This window comes from Enhydra lutris, unplaced genomic scaffold (genome assembly GCF_002288905.1).
Source record: "Enhydra lutris kenyoni isolate GAN:26980312 unplaced genomic scaffold, ASM228890v2 scaffoldscaffold7, whole genome shotgun sequence".
NCBI classification, from domain to species: Eukaryota; Metazoa; Chordata; class Mammalia; order Carnivora; family Mustelidae; genus Enhydra; species Enhydra lutris.
In genome coordinates this window covers 39,891,707-39,909,642 of record NW_019154091.1, presented here as the reverse complement: position 1 = coordinate 39,909,642, position 17,936 = coordinate 39,891,707, and the positions used below count along the sequence as shown (strand labels likewise).

The 17,936-nt window shown below is 46.7% G+C and overlaps 1 protein-coding gene across 1 annotated transcript in view; it reads left to right on the top strand.

Moving 5' to 3' along the window:
- Positions 1-8,866, top strand: part of LOC111142166 (glutamate ionotropic receptor NMDA type subunit 2B) — a 463,533-nt gene extending 454,667 nt beyond the window's left edge. The window contains exons 12-14 of the mRNA XM_022495165.1: positions 356-543; positions 3,808-4,046; positions 7,010-8,866. Of these exons, the coding sequence (XP_022350873.1) occupies positions 356-543; positions 3,808-4,046; positions 7,010-8,866 (2,284 nt within the window). The remainder of the gene's footprint in view (positions 1-355; positions 544-3,807; positions 4,047-7,009) is intronic.
- The last annotated feature ends 9,070 nt before the right edge of the window (positions 8,867-17,936 follow it).

Sequence of the window (17,936 nt, the reverse complement as noted above, 5' to 3'; positions counted from 1 at the left end):
TGCTATTTGTTGTTATCATCGTGATGGTTACTTTTCATTATTTTGGTTATTATTTTTATTGATTCCTTTTTACTCCTTCTCCTTTCAGACACAGCTTATGAGTTGGCTCAGGCCCAACTTACATTCTCATCGTTCCCAGTGGGAGGAAAAGAACTCCTCCTTTCAACCTGAAATCACATAAAGAACGGTCTGGGATTTAGGCTTTAGATTCTGGCTGAGTTCCAACTCGAGCCTCACTTTGAATGGGTTCTCCCCATCGCTTGCTGGAACCCTACTGCTTCATATTAATGGCCGCATAGGTAGTTTTTACTAAAATTCCTCCACCGGATTGTTTGTTTGCTTCTGTTTTGCACAGGAAACTGGATGCCTTCATCTATGATGCAGCAGTGCTGAACTACATGGCCGGCAGAGATGAAGGCTGCAAGCTGGTGACCATTGGCAGTGGAAAGGTCTTTGCTTCCACTGGTTACGGCATTGCCATCCAAAAAGATTCTGGCTGGAAGCGCCAGGTGGACCTTGCTATTCTGCAGTTGTTCGGAGATGGTGAGTCAAAGATGGCGGCTCTTCTGATAGCCAGTCCAAAACACTGACCCTTCTTTCTTCTCCACACCTGTAACCCTAGCCTTTCCAGAAAAGTAACTTGGGGGATAGGTATGAGTATCCTAAGACTGCCAAAGTACCACAGCTGAGTGACTTCAGTGATAGAAATTTGGCTCACCGTTCCAGAGGCAGAAGTCTAAGCGTCAGCATTGGTTCCTTCTGAGGGCCTCAAGGGAGAATCTGTTCCATGCCTCTCCCCCAGCTCGTGGTGGTTTGCTGGCAACTATGAGCATTCCTGCACTTGCAGACACATCACCCCATCTCTGCCTTCATGTCTGCATAGCATTTTCCCTATGTGCCTGCTGCCTGTCTCTACCTGTGTGTTCCTGATTGATGCCATTTTTAAGGATGCTAATTATATTGGATTAGGGGCCCACCTCCTCCAGGATGACCTCCTCTTAACTAATTCTGTCTGCAATTACCTCATTTCCAAATAAAGTCACATTTCAAGGGATTGGAGATGAGGACTTCCAACAGAGGAATTTGGCATGAGGAGGGGAGGTGTTGGACAGGGATGCAATTCAACCTATAACTGGGTGAAATTTAGGAGAAAGGATTAGAGTACTTGGTCAAGGAGGTATGTGTCAGAATCACGGGGTATGATTAAACTTTAGGGATAAAGTAAGAGAAGCTAGTATAGACACATGTGGCCAGAGCAGTGGATAGGCCTTCAAAAAGGTCTCTGCTTTTTCTGGGTCCAGAGAAATGGCACAGAAATATACTTGTGGCCATTTATCCATCCGTCCCTCTCTCCCATCTTGCTCTTTCAGCTAGAAGAGGCAGAAATTGGGGACAGGGTCCTCTGAGGCCAACACTCATAAGGTACTCCCCAGTGTCATCCTGGGAGGAGACTGAGTAGCCAGCTTGCTTTGGAAAAAAATCTCATCTCCACCTTCTTTTTTTTTTAATTTTTTATTTTTTTAATTACTTTTCAGTGTACTAGAAAAGTACATTGTTTATGCACCACACCCAGTGCTCCATGCAACATGTGCCCTTCACAATACCCACCACCAGGCTGGCCCAACTTCCCACCCTCCGCCCCTTCAAAACCCTCAGATTGTTTTTCAGAGTCCATAGTCTCTCATGGTTCATCTCCCCCTTCAATTTCCCTCAACTCCCTTCTCCTCTCCATCTCCCCATGTCCTCCATGTTATTTCTTATGCTCCACAAATAAGTGAAACCATATGATAATTGACTCTCTCTGCTTGACTTATTTCACTCAGCATAATCTCTTCCAGTCCCATCCATGTTGATATAAAAGTTGTGTATTCATCCTTTCTGATGGAGGCACAATACTCCATAGTGTAAATGAACCACATCTTCCTTATCCATTTGTCCGTGGAAGGGCATCTTGGTTCTTTCCACAGTTTGGTGACTGTGGCCATTGCTGCTATGAACACTGGGATACAAATGGCCCTTCTTTTCACTATATCTGTATCTTTGGGGCAAATACCCAACAGTGCAATTGCAGGGTCATAGGGTAGCTCTATTTTTAATTTCTTAAGGAATCTCCACACTGTTTTCCAAAGTGGCTGCAGCGACTTGCATTCCCACCAACAGTGTAAGAGGGTTCCCCTTTCTCCACATCCTCTCCAACACAGATTGTTTCTTGTCTTATTAATTTTGGCCATTCTAACTGGTGTAAGGTGGTACTTCCGTTATACTCATGTCTTCTGCGACCCTCTTCACTTTGTTGCCTGGAGTACCTACTCTTACTGTTAGCCTCCCAGAAGCAAATCCAGTTATGCAGGAACAGCCTGACTCTGCTTGGCCGCACAGGCCATCAGCCGGGCAGTTCTCTAAATTATATCTATAGAACCTTCGCTGTTAGGGATGAGATGAGAGGCAGAAGAACACAGCTGGATTTTCAGATCCAGGTGAAGTTGGTTGTTCCACTAGTTAGGAAAATCATAGTTTGATCAAAGCAATGAGTGAAAAGTGATTTGGTTAACACTGAAAAGACGAGGGGATTCTAGCTGGAGTGCTAACAGGCTATGTTGGTATGAGGGCTTCTGAAATTCTCATGTAGCTCTCACTCAAAGGCAATAACAGAGCCTCTGTCAGTGAGGAAGGGCAGCAGTAGAGATGACCAGGAGAAGTTGCCAAAGCTCCAGTCAGTTTACGCAAAGTTCAAATTTTTAGCTGAACTGGAATTATTAAAACAGGCAGTTTACTTCATGAGATTTTCAGAATTTTGTTTGCCTAGAATCAGATGCATTCTAGGGCACGTGGATTCCTTCATTTTCCTTTTGTCTAAGGTTTCTGCCTTGCTAACTCCTTGTATCCAGTGAAGTGGATAAAGGTTATTGTCCCCGGCATGAATCGAATTAATCAAAGCTTCTCTAAGTGGTGTTACAAGGAGGCAGGTCTGAATTTGATGGTCTCATTTGATTCAAGCTTCTTCCCCTTCAGTCTTAACATTTCTGTTTCCCTCGGCAACAAGAGATCAGTAAGTGTGAGGGTCCGTGGGGAGACAGTCAGTCTCCCTGCTTATCTCTTTCTGTCCCTCCTGCCCCAGCCCCATCTGATTTGCATATTTTCAAGAGCAATGTTCTGAATCTCGTGTTTAATTAATGTTATTTCTTAATATCTTAAAAATAAAATACAAATGCTTACTCAGTCTGATACTCAAGCCCTCAGCAATCTTGCTTCAACCTTTTTTGTTCAGCTTCCTTTGCCTCCTTTCACTCTGGCTGAGCTGTTCTGCCTGTCTTTCCCAAACAAACCTCGTGTTTTCCCATTGCTTGTGCCATTTCTGCCACCTGGAGTGCCTTTTCATGCAAGTTAAATTAAAATTCACCCATTCATTCTGTCCCTCTGAAGTCCTACCTTCCTCATGAAAACCCACTGGCCACCCCATCCACAAAATTAGTCTCCTGAATTTGAACCCCTGTTACCTGCATGTTGCTAGTCCTATTAATTATTTATATACCAGTTGCCACTGGATAGATAATGGAAAGCAGGGGTAATGCCTCATATCTTTGTGTCACTGCAGTACCCACACTGAGCTGTCACTGAATACTTTTCGAATACATGGATGAGTTAATATATAGTGATATTAATAAAATTACTGAGAACTTTATTAATTTTCTTTTTCCATGTCTCCTTCTCTCTCATGTTTTTCTCTTTCTTCCTTAATACCCCTTCTTGTCCCCTTTCTCTGCTCTTCTGTCTTCTCTTTTGCTTTCCTTTCTGCCATGTGTCCAGGGGAGATGGAGGAGCTGGAAGCTCTCTGGCTCACTGGCATTTGCCACAACGAAAAGAATGAGGTCATGAGCAGCCAGCTGGACATTGACAACATGGCAGGCGTCTTCTACATGTTGGGGGCGGCCATGGCTCTCAGTCTCATCACCTTCATCTGCGAACACCTGTTCTATTGGCAGTTCCGGCACTGCTTTATGGGTGTCTGTTCTGGCAAACCTGGCATGGTCTTCTCCATCAGCAGAGTAAGTGGTTTGATGGAGGTGCTGGGAGCTTGGGAAGTACGGCTTAGTCTAGCACTGTGCAAAGCAGGGAGACCCAGGCGGGCACTAACTCCAATCTTGTGCAGCTAAAGCCAGAAACTACATCATGTACGTTTCCCCAAGGGGTCGAGTGATAAAATTTCAGGTGGCTCAAAAATAAAACAAAACAAAAAACAGGTGATATTATTTTTCCTTCAAGGAGCAGCTTTGTGTGTGCGGTTTGGGCATTTGGTTCCCAATAAGAACTGACAGATCAATCAAAATGAAAAATTTGGCCTTCTACCAAATGCCTTCCATCACCATTAGTTAATTCTGTATGGGATGTATTAATCGTTTAATCTTTTTTTTAAAAATCACATCTCTATTCAAATAGTGAAATGTAATGTATCTCTCTTATTCTGACATACAAAGATATATTATTGGTAGTTCCACTGTTCATGCTGTTTTAACCATGTGTGAGTTGTGGGGGGTTAAAGAGCTTTACAGAACCTTCAGAAGTAAGTACTGATCCATGAGAAATTTACATTCCAGAAACTTCCTTAATTGGAACACGAGTATAACTCTTAAGGTGTTCTTTATTTAGGTCTTTTCTAAGTTTCAAGTCCAAAGTGAGGATCCGGAATTCAGTTTTAAATATGAACAGAGGATCACAGGGGGACGGTATGGGGAAGCAGGCCTCTTTTAATTTCGTCAATAAGGTTATGGGATTTGTGGAGGCCGAGAAAATTAAGGCCATCCCACCTCAAGTTTAGCTGATTTGGGAAACAGAGGGAGAAGAAAATCATTCAAATTCCTCACCTATTGACAAGCCCTTGAAACAGACAGAGTGGCTCTCCCCTGGGGACTTAACTGCCCTTACCTTGAGATTTTGCTAAGGACAATCCTAGCCTGACCCACCCCCTACCCCGACAGGTCCAACCAGAATCCTGTAAGTCTACTTTAACAATTCCTTTAGGAAACTTTATCTCTAAACCTCCAAGATAGTGTCGAGAATCATTCCCTAGTATATGACCCACTGATATACATCTAAAGGGTCTCACAAGAAGATTTTTATTATAGGTAATGAATAACCTTCTCCTCAGATAACAGCTAGCCCCTCAAGGTCCTGGAGACCTCACTTCCAAAATTCCTTAGAGACTTACATCATCCATAACCCCCTTTGTCCTCACCCACCGCCGAGTCCACCCCTTCTCTGCCTTTAAAAACTCTGACTGTAATCTGGCTCAGGGTCCAAGTCCCTGCTCCGCTGTGTCGGGTATACTTGGGCCCAAGCTTAAGCTTGTCAAATAAACCCTCGTGTGATTGCATCAGTGCTTGGCTCCTTGGTGGTCTCTCGGACATGAAAACTCGGGCATAACAGGATTCATTCATGAGACGTGACCTCAGATATCCTTTTAGAATAGAGGTCTAGATTTCAAATATAACTAACTTCGGCTCTAATAGAGTTATGTAAGAGAATGGATTTCTCATTAAGTTGTTCTATCTTTCCATCATTTCCTATAGTATTTTAGTGATAGAGAACAGTTTCCTCTCTGGCTGTGAGCTGATTCAAGCCGTTCAGTAAGTAAGCAGGAAGAAGGAACGTGTGGTCCCTGAGCCACATTGCTCCACGGTGCAGTCCTTTCTAAGGTCCCAGATAGGGTGCTGGCAGAAGCAGTGGGAGTTGGTGGCCTGTAATAGAAATCCCATTTATAGGCCTACAGCACAATTAAGGCCTTTGTAGAGGAAAAACTCTCAGCACTTTCCCTTGGCTGTAATCAAAAAGGGTTAGAAAGCAAGGAGAGTAACTTTACCTTGAAGGTCTCGGGTCTCGCTACTGCCCTCTGGGACGGCGAGGCTCACCTCACCTAAACCTCTCTTCTTTCCCACTTAGCTGCAGTTCTCCGTTCTGATCTTCTCTGCTCTCCTCCCCATCTACCAGGGCAACTTCCCTTCCAGATCACTCCCCTTTGTTTCAAAGACCCAATTCAAATGACCTCCCCGTCACATATTTCCTTGCCAGGGAGAAAAGTTCCAAGTGTGTCTGCTTGTCAAGGCAGAGAGCAAGACATTAGCAGCCTAGCTTGACTTGGGACCTGGACGGTGTTCCTCAAGGCCTCGTACACAGAGCTGCACCAAGGAGTTCTCAATCAATACTAATTTGTCACTATATTAATTATGTATGATAAGATTAAGGGAGTGAGAAAGTATTAGAAGGAAACCAGGACCTAAGGAGAACAAGGGAATTATTTATTCCTATTCAGTACTTGATATCTGTCCCAGTTCTGCCCTCCCACGATGTAGGCCACAGCGGGAGAAAAATCCTTCTTTGACCCCAGGGCTCTCTGACTCTCTGTGAATTTGGTTCGTGCTTAGCTCAAGAAGAGAACCTCTCAGACATTCTTTGGTGACCAAAACCCTAAAAGGCACTCAAAATTTGTCAGAACTAGAAAAGAGTGGCTCTTGTGAGCTCTGAACTCCCCTGTGCTGTTCAGGCAGCCAGGGTGGCCAGCCAGGACAGAACAGCCCTGATGCCCATGGCACATGGCTGTCGATTTCCAGGCAGCTGATGGTAATTTTTGCCGTCTGTTGCTATCACGACCTCATTTTTAAGATGCAGAAACTTAGGCCTAGGAAGGAAAATCAATGCAAGTCAATGGCGGAGTGACAGTGTAGAATGTCATGTCTTCTGATTCCAGTCTATTTGCTCAAGTCACCTAGAGTGGCCGTGTCCCCTCTTGGAGAGCCAGGCCACGAAGCTCAGCTCATGATAGGAAACTCGCCCAATTCAGATGACAACTCGGGCGAGCTTCTAGCCCTGTCAGCCTATGAGTATACTATGAGTATACTAAGACTGTTTCATGCTCTCCCTGACTTTTCTTCTCCAGCAAGACAGATGGTAGTGGGGCGGGGGGATGAGCGTTGTCCGTGGAGACCTGACCCATCTCCTCCTCTTCCCGCTCCAGGGTATCTACAGCTGCATCCATGGAGTGGCGATCGAGGAGCGCCAGTCCGTGATGAACTCCCCCACCGCGACCATGAACAACACACACTCCAACATCCTGCGCCTGCTCCGCACGGCTAAGAACATGGCCAACCTGTCCGGCGTGAACGGCTCCCCCCAGAGCGCCCTGGACTTCATCCGACGCGAGTCGTCCGTCTACGACATCTCCGAGCACCGCCGCAGCTTCACGCACTCCGACTGCAAGTCCTACAACAACCCGCCGTGCGAGGAGAACCTCTTCAGCGACTACATCAGCGAGGTGGAGAGAACGTTTGGTAACCTGCAGCTGAAGGACAGCAATGTGTACCAAGACCACTATCACCACCACCACCGGCCCCACAGCATCGGCAGCGCCAGCTCCATCGACGGGCTCTACGACTGTGACAACCCGCCCTTCACCACACAGCCACGGTCCATCAGCAAGAAGCCCCTGGACATTGGCCTCCCCTCCTCCAAACACAGCCAGCTGAGCGACCTGTACGGCAAATTCTCGTTCAAGAGCGACCGCTACAGCGGGCACGATGACCTGATCCGCTCAGACGTGTCCGACATCTCCACCCACACGGTCACCTACGGAAACATCGAGGGCAACGCTGCCAAGAGGCGTAAGCAGCAATACAAGGACAGCCTGAAGAAGCGGCCGGCCTCGGCCAAGTCCCGCCGGGAGTTCGACGAGATCGAGTTGGCCTACCGCCGCCGGGCCCCCCGCTCCCCTGACCACAAGCGCTACTTCAGGGACAAGGAAGGGCTCCGGGACTTCTACTTGGACCAGTTCCGCACCAAGGAGAACTCCCCGCACTGGGAGCATGTGGACCTGACGGACATCTACAAGGAGCAGAGCGACGACTTCAAGCGTGACTCGGTCAGCGGAGGTGGGCCCTGCACCAACAGGTCTCACCTCAAGCACGGGGCGGGCGACAAACACGGCGTGGTCGGCGGGGTCCCGGCTCCCTGGGAGAAGAACCTGACCAACGTGGACTGGGAGGACCGCTCCGGGGGCAACTTCTGCCGCAGCTGCCCCTCCAAGCTGCACAACTACCCCACGACAGTGAGCGGGCAGAACTCGGGCCGGCAGGCGTGCATCCGGTGCGAGGCTTGCAAGAAAGCAGGGAATCTGTATGACATCAGCGAGGACAACTCCCTGCAGGAGCTGGACCAGCCGGCCGCCCCCGTGGCGGTGCCGTCCAACGCCCCCAGCGCCAAGTACCCCCAGAGCCCGACCAACTCCAAGGCCCAGAAGAAGACCCGGAACAAGCTGCGCCGGCAGCACTCGTACGACACGTTCGTGGACCTGCAGAAGGAGGAAGCCGCCTTGGCCCCACGCAGCGTGAGCCTGAAAGACAAGGGCCGCTTCCTGGACGGCAGCCCCTACGCCCACATGTTTGAGATGCCAGCCGGTGAGAGCACCTTTGCCAACAACAAGTCCTCAGTGCCCGCTGCCGGACACCACCACCACAACAACCCCGGCGGTGGCTACATGCTCAGCAAGTCGCTCTACCCCGACCGGGTCACGCAGAACCCTTTCATCCCCACTTTCGGGGACGACCAGTGCTTGCTCCACGGCAGCAAATCCTACTTCTTCAGGCAGCCCACGGGGGCGGGGGCGCCGAAAGCCAGGCCAGACTTCCGCGCCCTTGTCACCAACAAGCCGGTGGTCTCGGCCCTTCACGGGGCTGTGCCAGGCCGTTTCCAGAAAGACATCTGTATAGGGAACCAGTCCAACCCCTGTGTGCCTAACAACAAAAACCCCAGGGCTTTCAACGGCTCCAGCAATGGGCATGTTTATGAGAAACTTTCTAGTATTGAGTCTGATGTCTGAGTGAGGGAAGAGAGAGGGTTGAAGGTGGGTACGGGAGGGTGGGGCTGTGGGCGTGTGGTGCGCATGTCACGGAGGGTGACGGGGGTGAACTTGGTTCCCATTTGCTCCTTTCTTGTTTTCCTTTATTTATGGAATCCTGGAGTTCTGATTCCTTCTGAGGGCAACCCCGGTGACCAGCACCGTCTCTCCTCCCTTTCCGGCTCTCTCCTCCTTCCCCACCTGTCAGTCGCTCCTGGTCGTGGGAAAGAGTGCAGTGGGCTCGCTCAGCACAGCACCGGGAGGGCAGAGTGGAGAGAAGAAGGGGCTGCGCGCAGGCTTCCTCCCAGCACAGAAGGACTGTTTGCCACCCGCTCAGAGCGAAGCGGGAGAAACAAAAGGAGGCCGGGTGAGCACAGGATAGCTCTTCCCAAACGGATCTTTAGGTGTAGGTGAGAAAGCGAAAGCGTCCCAGTGGGACCATTTAGCATACTGCCTGTGAAGGCAAAGAGGCTTTTGCTAAATTCTTGTCACTTCGGTGACATCTGTTTGGGGCTCGCGTGCCATGCAGAGGGCAGGAGGTCATGTGTGTTTATATATAAGCCAAAAAAAAAAAAAAAAGTTCATTTCAATTCCTTGAGACCCATTGATGGTGAACTGAGACAGGTCACGGGTGGATGACGGAGAGAACATCAGAGCCGTGCTCCGTAGTGCATTCGAGGCAAGAGGACAGACTGCATGTGCACGAGTGTCCCTGTACACTTGTACGTGCCTGTCGTCTACACAGCCACGCAGTCAGGGGCCTGTACGTGTAGACTAGGTAACCTTGACTCAAGACGCCGTTGCTTCCAACATCTCCAAACAGTTGCTCGGTTTGGCTTATATACAAACAGAGATGGTCGTGTATTACCCGAGTGTTGGCTGTCTCTCCCCTTCACCCTTCCTGAGCAAGGAGGATGGAAGTTCTTGACCAAGAAGATGATGCGGTCCAGACAAAAAAGAGGATGAACCATCCTACAAGAGCAAGGTGCAAGAGTAACTGCTCTGTGGTTCAACCTGCTTTGACCGAGAATCTTCCAGGAAGGCAACAGGGAAATAGAAGCAGCCGTGATTCTTTGGCCCACGCTCGAGAGCAAAAGATCCTCTAAAGCTTTCCTGAGCTTTTTACACCTTCAGCTGGCCCAGGTTTGGGGAGGAGCTAGGTCAGGCTGGAAGAATAGGGGAGCTGTGTGTGGTAGGGTAAGTGAGAGAGGGGGATGTTTTCAATGCTTTGATCCCTTCTTACTTAACCTGGAGCGAGGAGAGCTTGTGCCACAGAACTGGTCACAACTGATAGGGAACAGACAGACAGCTGAGGGGAATGAGCTTGCTCCGTGAGTACAGCTCAGGAGACGTGGAGGGAAGGGGAGAGATTTGGAAGTGGAGAGGGTGCGGGGGAAGGGACTCCCTCACTACCCCACTGGGTCTGGCTCCCTGAGAATGTGACCTTGAGCCCCATGTGGACACTCTCAGTAGAAGCCCTTCCACCTTCCTGCTGCACCTTCTTTCCCTCCCAGGTGTACCATTTCGAGAATAAAAATATATATATAAATATGTGTATTTATATATATATCTCTCTCTATAGAGAAAACTCCAGGGATGAGGGTACTGGCAGATGCAAAGCCCCCTTCACTAAGTCGGACACTTGCGAAGGGAAATGAATATCTGTCACTGCCGGTCCTGAAACTTGGGGAGGGGGTGTTCTGCGGGTCAGCTCCACTGTCCTGCCTTCCTCCCCTTACCCGGGTGGCAGCCCAAGAGCCCCGGGTCTGTTTGGAAGCTTGACTGCAGGATCTCCATGTTGCACACAGGACACATAAACCAGAAAGGTGCTCAACCTCCTCTGGAAGGAAGCTGCCATGTCTCTTCAAGTCACCCCCTCCAGGGCTGCTCTTTGCCTTCCTGTTTGCCCTGACTCACTACCCTTCCTCATTCCCCGCCCTTGACTGCTGTCCCCTGCCCTCCTCCTTGATTTTTACCTCAGTATCTTTCATTTTAAAGCCAATTGAAGGCCTTGTAAAGCTATGTTTCCTTTCTAAAACGAACCTGGGGGCAAGGGGCTGAACCTCTCACAGATTTGGAGAGAGGAGCGTGGAGTGCTTTACCTTAGATTCAAGGAAAAGACTTTGAGAGAGAGGACAGAGGGCGTGAGGCGTCTCCAGGAGGAAGAAGGAGAAGGGCCATATAAACATTGCTTCGCCCTGACTCTGTCCGGGGTCAGGGGCTCCTCCCCTCACTCTTCCTCTTACCTCACCCCTTTCAAATAAAAAACCAAACCAACTAAACCTAGCGAACAGCAATCTAGAACAAAGGGGGCTCTGTCGGTCTCCACTGGTGACAGAAATCAAGATGGTGTTTATTTCATATGTAAATATTTTGTTTTCTAATTAATTTTGTATAGATAAAGTGTTCTCTTGTGAGTATTCAGGGTGGTGGGCTGGAGGGAGTGGGGTGGGATGGGAATGAAGAGGGGGGAAAAGTGTTTTGCTATGGGTTTTCATTTTCCATTGGGGGAATTGTTTTGTATGGCTTTTGCTTCAGGGTGTCTGGGGACAAGTGTATGTGAATGGAGGCCACTGTGGTGAAAAAGCCAGGGAAAAATAATTTGTTGTCCATACCTCCCCATCTCACCGATCTTCTTGGTCCATGAGAAGTGTTCATGCCCATACACCTGGGCTTGGCACTGGATCTGGTTTTGCTCTAAGCGAAACCCGGGTCCCGCTCCTATCTTCTAGGTAGACCCCAGCTTACCACATTCCATACAAAGCCAAGCTGGGGGCACCATATTTTCCATGTCAGCACAGGGAAAATGGATAGGAAAGATTCCCAAAAGGGCTTAAATCAGAATTGAGGTCAAATTAACCCTCAGCCTTGATGTGGCTGAGAGGTTTCAGGAAGCTCAGTCCTGAGAAATCTCCCAAATACCCCCTTGTGATGTCGAACAACCAACTCAAACCCGCTCTTTCTTCCTAATCCCTGAGTACTGGCCCCCTCCCGACTCCCTCCCTCACTCCTTAGGGATCAGCACTGCAAGCACACCCAGCAAATTCCCACTAAGTCTACTCTTGGATGTGATATCTGGTTACAGGGAGGTCGCCCTGGATATATGTCTTACACATGTGCGTGCTTTTCTAGAAAGATGACCAGATCTGCTCAAAACTCAGTGGCCAGATGATTCTCTTGGAAAGGTTGCAGATGTTGGTTTTAGAGGTAGAAGGGTGGGTATGTGAGGGACCATGCCAGTAGTGACTTTATTTTGCCCTGCCCTCATTTCTGCGCTCAGGAAGGTGCTATTTGCCTCGAGCCAGGGATCCATACCTGACCTTGGATTAACCAGATGAGCAGAGTTTCTTTCACTGGATCATTTGTTTTGTGAAGGGTGGCAGCCTCCCTCAATCTACCACAGGGTGAAATGCCCAAATCCATTTACGCAAGATGTTACATCCTATTTTGTCCTATCCTCCCATCGTCAAAAGCTGTCAGCTGGATAATTTCATTTTTCTCAACCTTTTCCTTGGCCCCCTTGGTCATTTCTCTTCAGCTGGATTTTTGAATTGGGACCAAATAAGGTATTTGTGGCCTGCTCAAGAAAACTTGTAGAAAGGATGGCCAAGCCTTGTCAAGTTGTAGATGTTACTTCATTCCAAAATAACAAGCCAGTAAAATGCATGAGGATGAATTCAGCAGTAAGCCTCTTCTACTCCCCAGATTGGTCTGCACAAAGACCCGATCGATCCAAAACTCTGAGATTCCACAGACACCCTTGAGAGCACCAGTTCCAATTTTCTTTAGAATCCATGCTTTCTATCTTTGGTGTCCTCTATCATTCCCTTCCATGGGGAAGTGGGTTGGTGGGTGTGATCCTGTATCCTTACAGTGGCAATGCTTAAATCTCAGCGTTTCCGCCAACCTCAGATGATGTTCCCCTTGAATTTGCCTGAGTCAAGAATGTGCACACCCTTCAGAGTGATGCATGTGCAGTGGATCTCGTGATTTCAAAGTACGTCGCTGTGTATCTTCAGCCAGAATGTGGGAAACATTCTTGATGTCGATTCCCCCGTACTGGCCACAGCCATGTTGTGATTGGGGGGGAAAAAATCTCAAATGATTTCATTAAGTGTTGGTGGTGTCAGTAGTGCCAAAACGCATGTGTAATGTGATAAAATAGGAGTCTTCTATACAATTAAGTGACTGTCATCTGCCCAGTCTTCTGTGGCCATGAGGAGTTGCCCAAGGTGGAATTCTCCACACGGGAGGTGAAGAAACTACTACCAAAACTGCAGCGTGCTGGTCACCTGCACATCTCACTTAAGAACTAGGGTTTCTTTGTTTTTGCTTTTTGTTTGGCTTTTAGTTAGTCGGAGACTTAGGGATAGAATAACCAGATTGTTTGGGCAATAGCCTTTGGAAAAATGCTATTCCAGAACTCACTTTATTCTTTTAATCCCCATCTTTGTACGAAAGCCTTGTTGTTGCTTGTTTCTGTCTGGTGTGTTAGGAAGTGTTCACGTGTGTGCGTACGTGATGCAGCTGCAGTGCTATCGATGAATGCATTGGGCATTTCCAGCTCTTGTGGCCATAACTCCTATGCTCTCTGAGCCCAAAGCCATATAAGAAATGTGTGCTCAGTAGACTGCCAGACACTTTGGTAGGGCATTTACATTCTTCACCTGAGTGTCATAGACTCTTCTTTCTGTCTAAGGAACTGATCATGGATGATGAGCAGCTAAAGGTGGACAGTTACACTGGAATGGGTCTGGCCTTACAAATGGTGTATGATCCATGGTGTGACTTCAGAGGTCCTAAGAGGACCTTTTCCTTTTCATTTCCTGCCTCACTTCAACTACTGGCTTCCTACATGCATTTTTTCCTCTAGCACTGAGCTGCTCATCTGTCATCTAGATGAAAATAATCCCAGGAAAGGTGACATATTAAGCCATATTAGGGATTTATACATTTAAACACCTAGTTTACATTAAGATTCTTATTTCTTTTCCTGGGAAGAATAATACAGGAGAAGATAGTCATGATATGGAAGAGGGAGAGAGCAAAGAACACTGAGCGTAACAGAGAAGGGAGTGAAAAATGCAGGCCCCAGAGTATAAAGACATTTAGATCATCTCACCCTCTACATGCTTTTATTTAAGGCTCATGGGATGCAGGGATAGGGCTTCTAGGTAGGAATTATTTTTAACAAGCAGTCACATGAGTGTGTAGTTTGTGAGTTTCTAAATTCAATGCCTTATAGGGCAGATAAAGAATCAGGACTCTTTCTTTCGTAGGAAATAGAAGACTGGAGCTTCTTCTCCCTTATAGGTAACTGAGTAGGCAGCTAGAAAGATCAAACTGAATCAATGTTATGATAATAAAAAGGTACTGTACTTCTCTGTTCTCTATCCCAACTCACTTAATCTTCCAATTTAGCCATTGTTCTATGTTCTGTGTGTCCCCACCTCTGTAGGGGGTGCCCAGTGATCTCAACATACACTAACTGTTAAGGAGCTCCCGTACTACCAGGTGCTACTTAACCAGTGGGCAGTTCTTTCTTACACCTACCAGATATTTGGGACACGACTAAGATGTAGATTCATCAGTCTGAAAACTTCTAATGCTGACCTAGATCTAGGATTCCAGTCTAGTTTGAGGGTTCCAACATTACATAAAATCATGGGCTCTCTGAACACATCCCACCTCCATCCCATTCCAACCACCTTGACTCAGCCATGCAGGAGCCCTGTGGATTCTTTCACTTTAAGTATCTAGGGCTATCTATTCTCAATACAAAGAACTCTTCCCCCATAAAAAAAAAAAACCTTAAAGGGAAGTCAGTGCTATTTCCATGCCTCAGAGACATTAGTGAAGTTTGGAGACTCTAATTTATGATACTGAAGCAAGGAAAAATAATTTTATCCAAAGAGTGATGGGTTAGGACAGCAGTACTAGGATTAAGTGGGAAAAGTTAGAAATCATCCCTATTTCTCTGCCAGAATGTCCATTTGCATCCATTTCAGAGCTCATCACAATGAGCTGCTGGCACTATTTTGTGTTTTAAAACATAATTGCTGGTGTGATTGCAAGGGTGAGGACTCCTGATGAGAACTGAAGGTGGCAAGTGGAGTGAATGAGTAGAATTCCCCATAGCCTTGGGACTCTGGTGTGTAGAATCTGTATCTTGGCAAAGGAAACAAATAGAATTCAGCACCAGGATTAAGGGTAAAAGCACAACACTGAGCCCAATTTTAAAATGTTATTTTTCAAGATTGGGTTTCCACGCTTCAAACCTGAACTCTCTTTGTTTTTAATTATTTTAATAGCATTATGATCGAGGGGGTGAAGCAGATACCAGTACTATGCAGGAGTCAAAAATAAAAGCTCTAATTAAGTACGTTGGTTCAATTAAGCCAGTGTCTGTTGAGCCCATACTATGCCCCCTGGGCTGGTACTGTGAAGAATATAAAAGATTTTCAAATGGAGTATATTATACTCCCATGCATTATATGAGTACAAAAGGCTCAAATATTTAAATGTATGTATTATGTTTGTAGTAATAGATATGCATAAATTAATACATTTATACATGCAAGTTTTAATTTTTTCTGGTTTCAGAGTGTGAGTAAAAGGTATTACCCATTGTTTGTTTTTAAAAACACTGGAGAGATTCAGCTCTCCCCATCACAGCCAGGCCTGGACCTCTCTCCTTTTGGGGGGTGGGTGGATCATGCCACCTCCTGGGTCTGAAGCTCTGAAATTCCCTCTCTGGCCACAACCTTGCACTTTCTGTATCTTATCTCCCTTCTCTCTGCTGTTCTGGTCCATCTAACTGCAGTTACTCGCCTCTTTGGTCTTGTTCTCTCTTCACCCGCATCAGCAATACGCTTAGCAGCACTCCCTTCTTCCTCTTGCCTTCTCAACACAACTAATTGCCTTTTTTTTTTTTTTTTAGATATTTATTTGAGAGAGACAGAGCATGTGCATGAGCTAGGGTAGGAGCAGAAGGAGAGGGACAAGCAGACTCGACATAGAGCATAGAGCCTGACATAGGGCTTGATCTCACAATCTGGAGATCATGACCTGAGCCAAAACCAAGTCAGATGCTTAAACGACTGAGCCCCCTCAGCCCCCTACCAGTTGCTTTTTTAACTCTGCATCCCATCCTGCCATCATTCATTCCACCTCCAAGAGCAGAGAGTCTTCTACCTATGCTAAGAGCACAGATTCAATCTATTTAGTCTTACCTGAACCCTATCCAGCTTAGACATCTTTTTAGTTCTCCAGTGTTACGTCCACTTCATGTTTTTGAGTGGCTGTTAAACTTGCTTTCCACGTTCCTTTCACTTTCATCTGTTCTCTTTCAATAGGCAGTCTTTCCTACTGTATTGCTAAGAGCAGGTTTTTGGGGTTCTCCTATAACCTCTCTACCTCTAAATCCCCGCTGTCCTTCATTCATCTTTTCCGCCCTCTCTCCCAGCTCAGTGTCCCTCATCTCTGTGCTCTGCTGCCTACTTTCTGACCTGTTCTAGGTCCACTCCAGCCAGCAGTACTTCCTTGGTACGTCCTTCCTCTCTTTCACACATCTGCCTACTGCCACTTCTGACAGCACATCTCCCATCACTAAGAACAAATCCTACATAGTCTCTAAAAACAAATCTCTCAGTCCAATTAAACTGTTGAATTCCTGTCCTCTGTTTATCTTTTCACTTCCGACACTTCCCCAAATGGTAGCCTATCTTCACTTTGTCACCTAATGCTCATGGCTTAACCTTTAAACATGGGCTGAGCCTTGGCCACTCTACTGAAATCACTCTGTGGCAGCTTTCCAATGAGCTTCTTGTTACAAAATCCAATAGCCCTTTCTCCTCCCTCCTCTTCAGCTTCATGAAGGCGAACCTAAATTTACTGCTGGGAAGCAGCACATTCTGGTTCTAATCCTGGCCCTCTGGTTCTCTCTCTGTGTTCTCTTGCTGGTTCTGTTCTTCCTCCTATCCCCTCAGCATTGACTTGCCATAGTGTTCTGAGCTTGACCCTCTTGTCCTTATCTCCATGCTTCTGTAGCAATATTTTTGTCTTCCACCACTTGACAACTCTGGGGATAAATTCCAAATCTTTACACCTAGCCTCTCCTTTTCACTTCAGCTTAATGCACCTACTTCTAATCACCTCCTGGATGATTTCATTTTGATTCAAATACTGACACATTCCCTGCAAACCAACATGATCACCAAATTCCCCCTTCTGGTTAAGGGTACCACCATTCCTTCTGTCACCAAACTAAAGCTTTCCAATGACTTTGCCACCTCTGTCTCCCTCATCCTGTGCATCTAATCCTCTGGAAAGCCTGTAAATTCTTACCCCTAAGATTTCCCAGTCTCCCCATTTCATTCAAGCCCTTCCCTCTAGGCTGAATGATTTCAATATCTTTTAGCATGGTTCCAAGATTTTTTTCCTCCTGTCAGTATTCACTTCCTAAATATAAATTAAATGTCATTCTCCAACTTAAAAAAAAAAATCCAGTGGGCTATATTTGCCACAGTTCAGCAGCAAGAATACCTTCTTGTTATTTGCCTGTGTAAGCCCATGAAGCAGGACAAGCTGAATCATACATTTGTGTCTTACCTTTCCTTACCAACTTGTTTTCCCATGTGTCTTTCCTTCAACTGCTTCCTTAGCCCAGATTTCTCTCCTCCATCTCTCCCATATCCATTCTTCTATAATATCCATCTCCCTCTATACAGGTCTTCAAGAACTGAACAAATGGACCACCATGTCCACCTTCCTTCATCCTAAAAAAAAACTATAAATATGCCTTTTGTGAGTGTCCATAGCACTTTAATTAGATCTCTCTAGTGATCGCTATCACAAACCTCTCTTATTTTATGATTATTTATACATCACATCTCACCTACCAGATTATAAACTCCCTGTGGTGGTCAGGAGCCATACATGTATTCATCTTTTTTCTCTTGTAGCACCTATCAGTGCATCTCATATATGGAAGGCACTTGTACATATTTGATATTATAAATTAAAATGGAAAAGAAGTCACTTTATTCTGCCC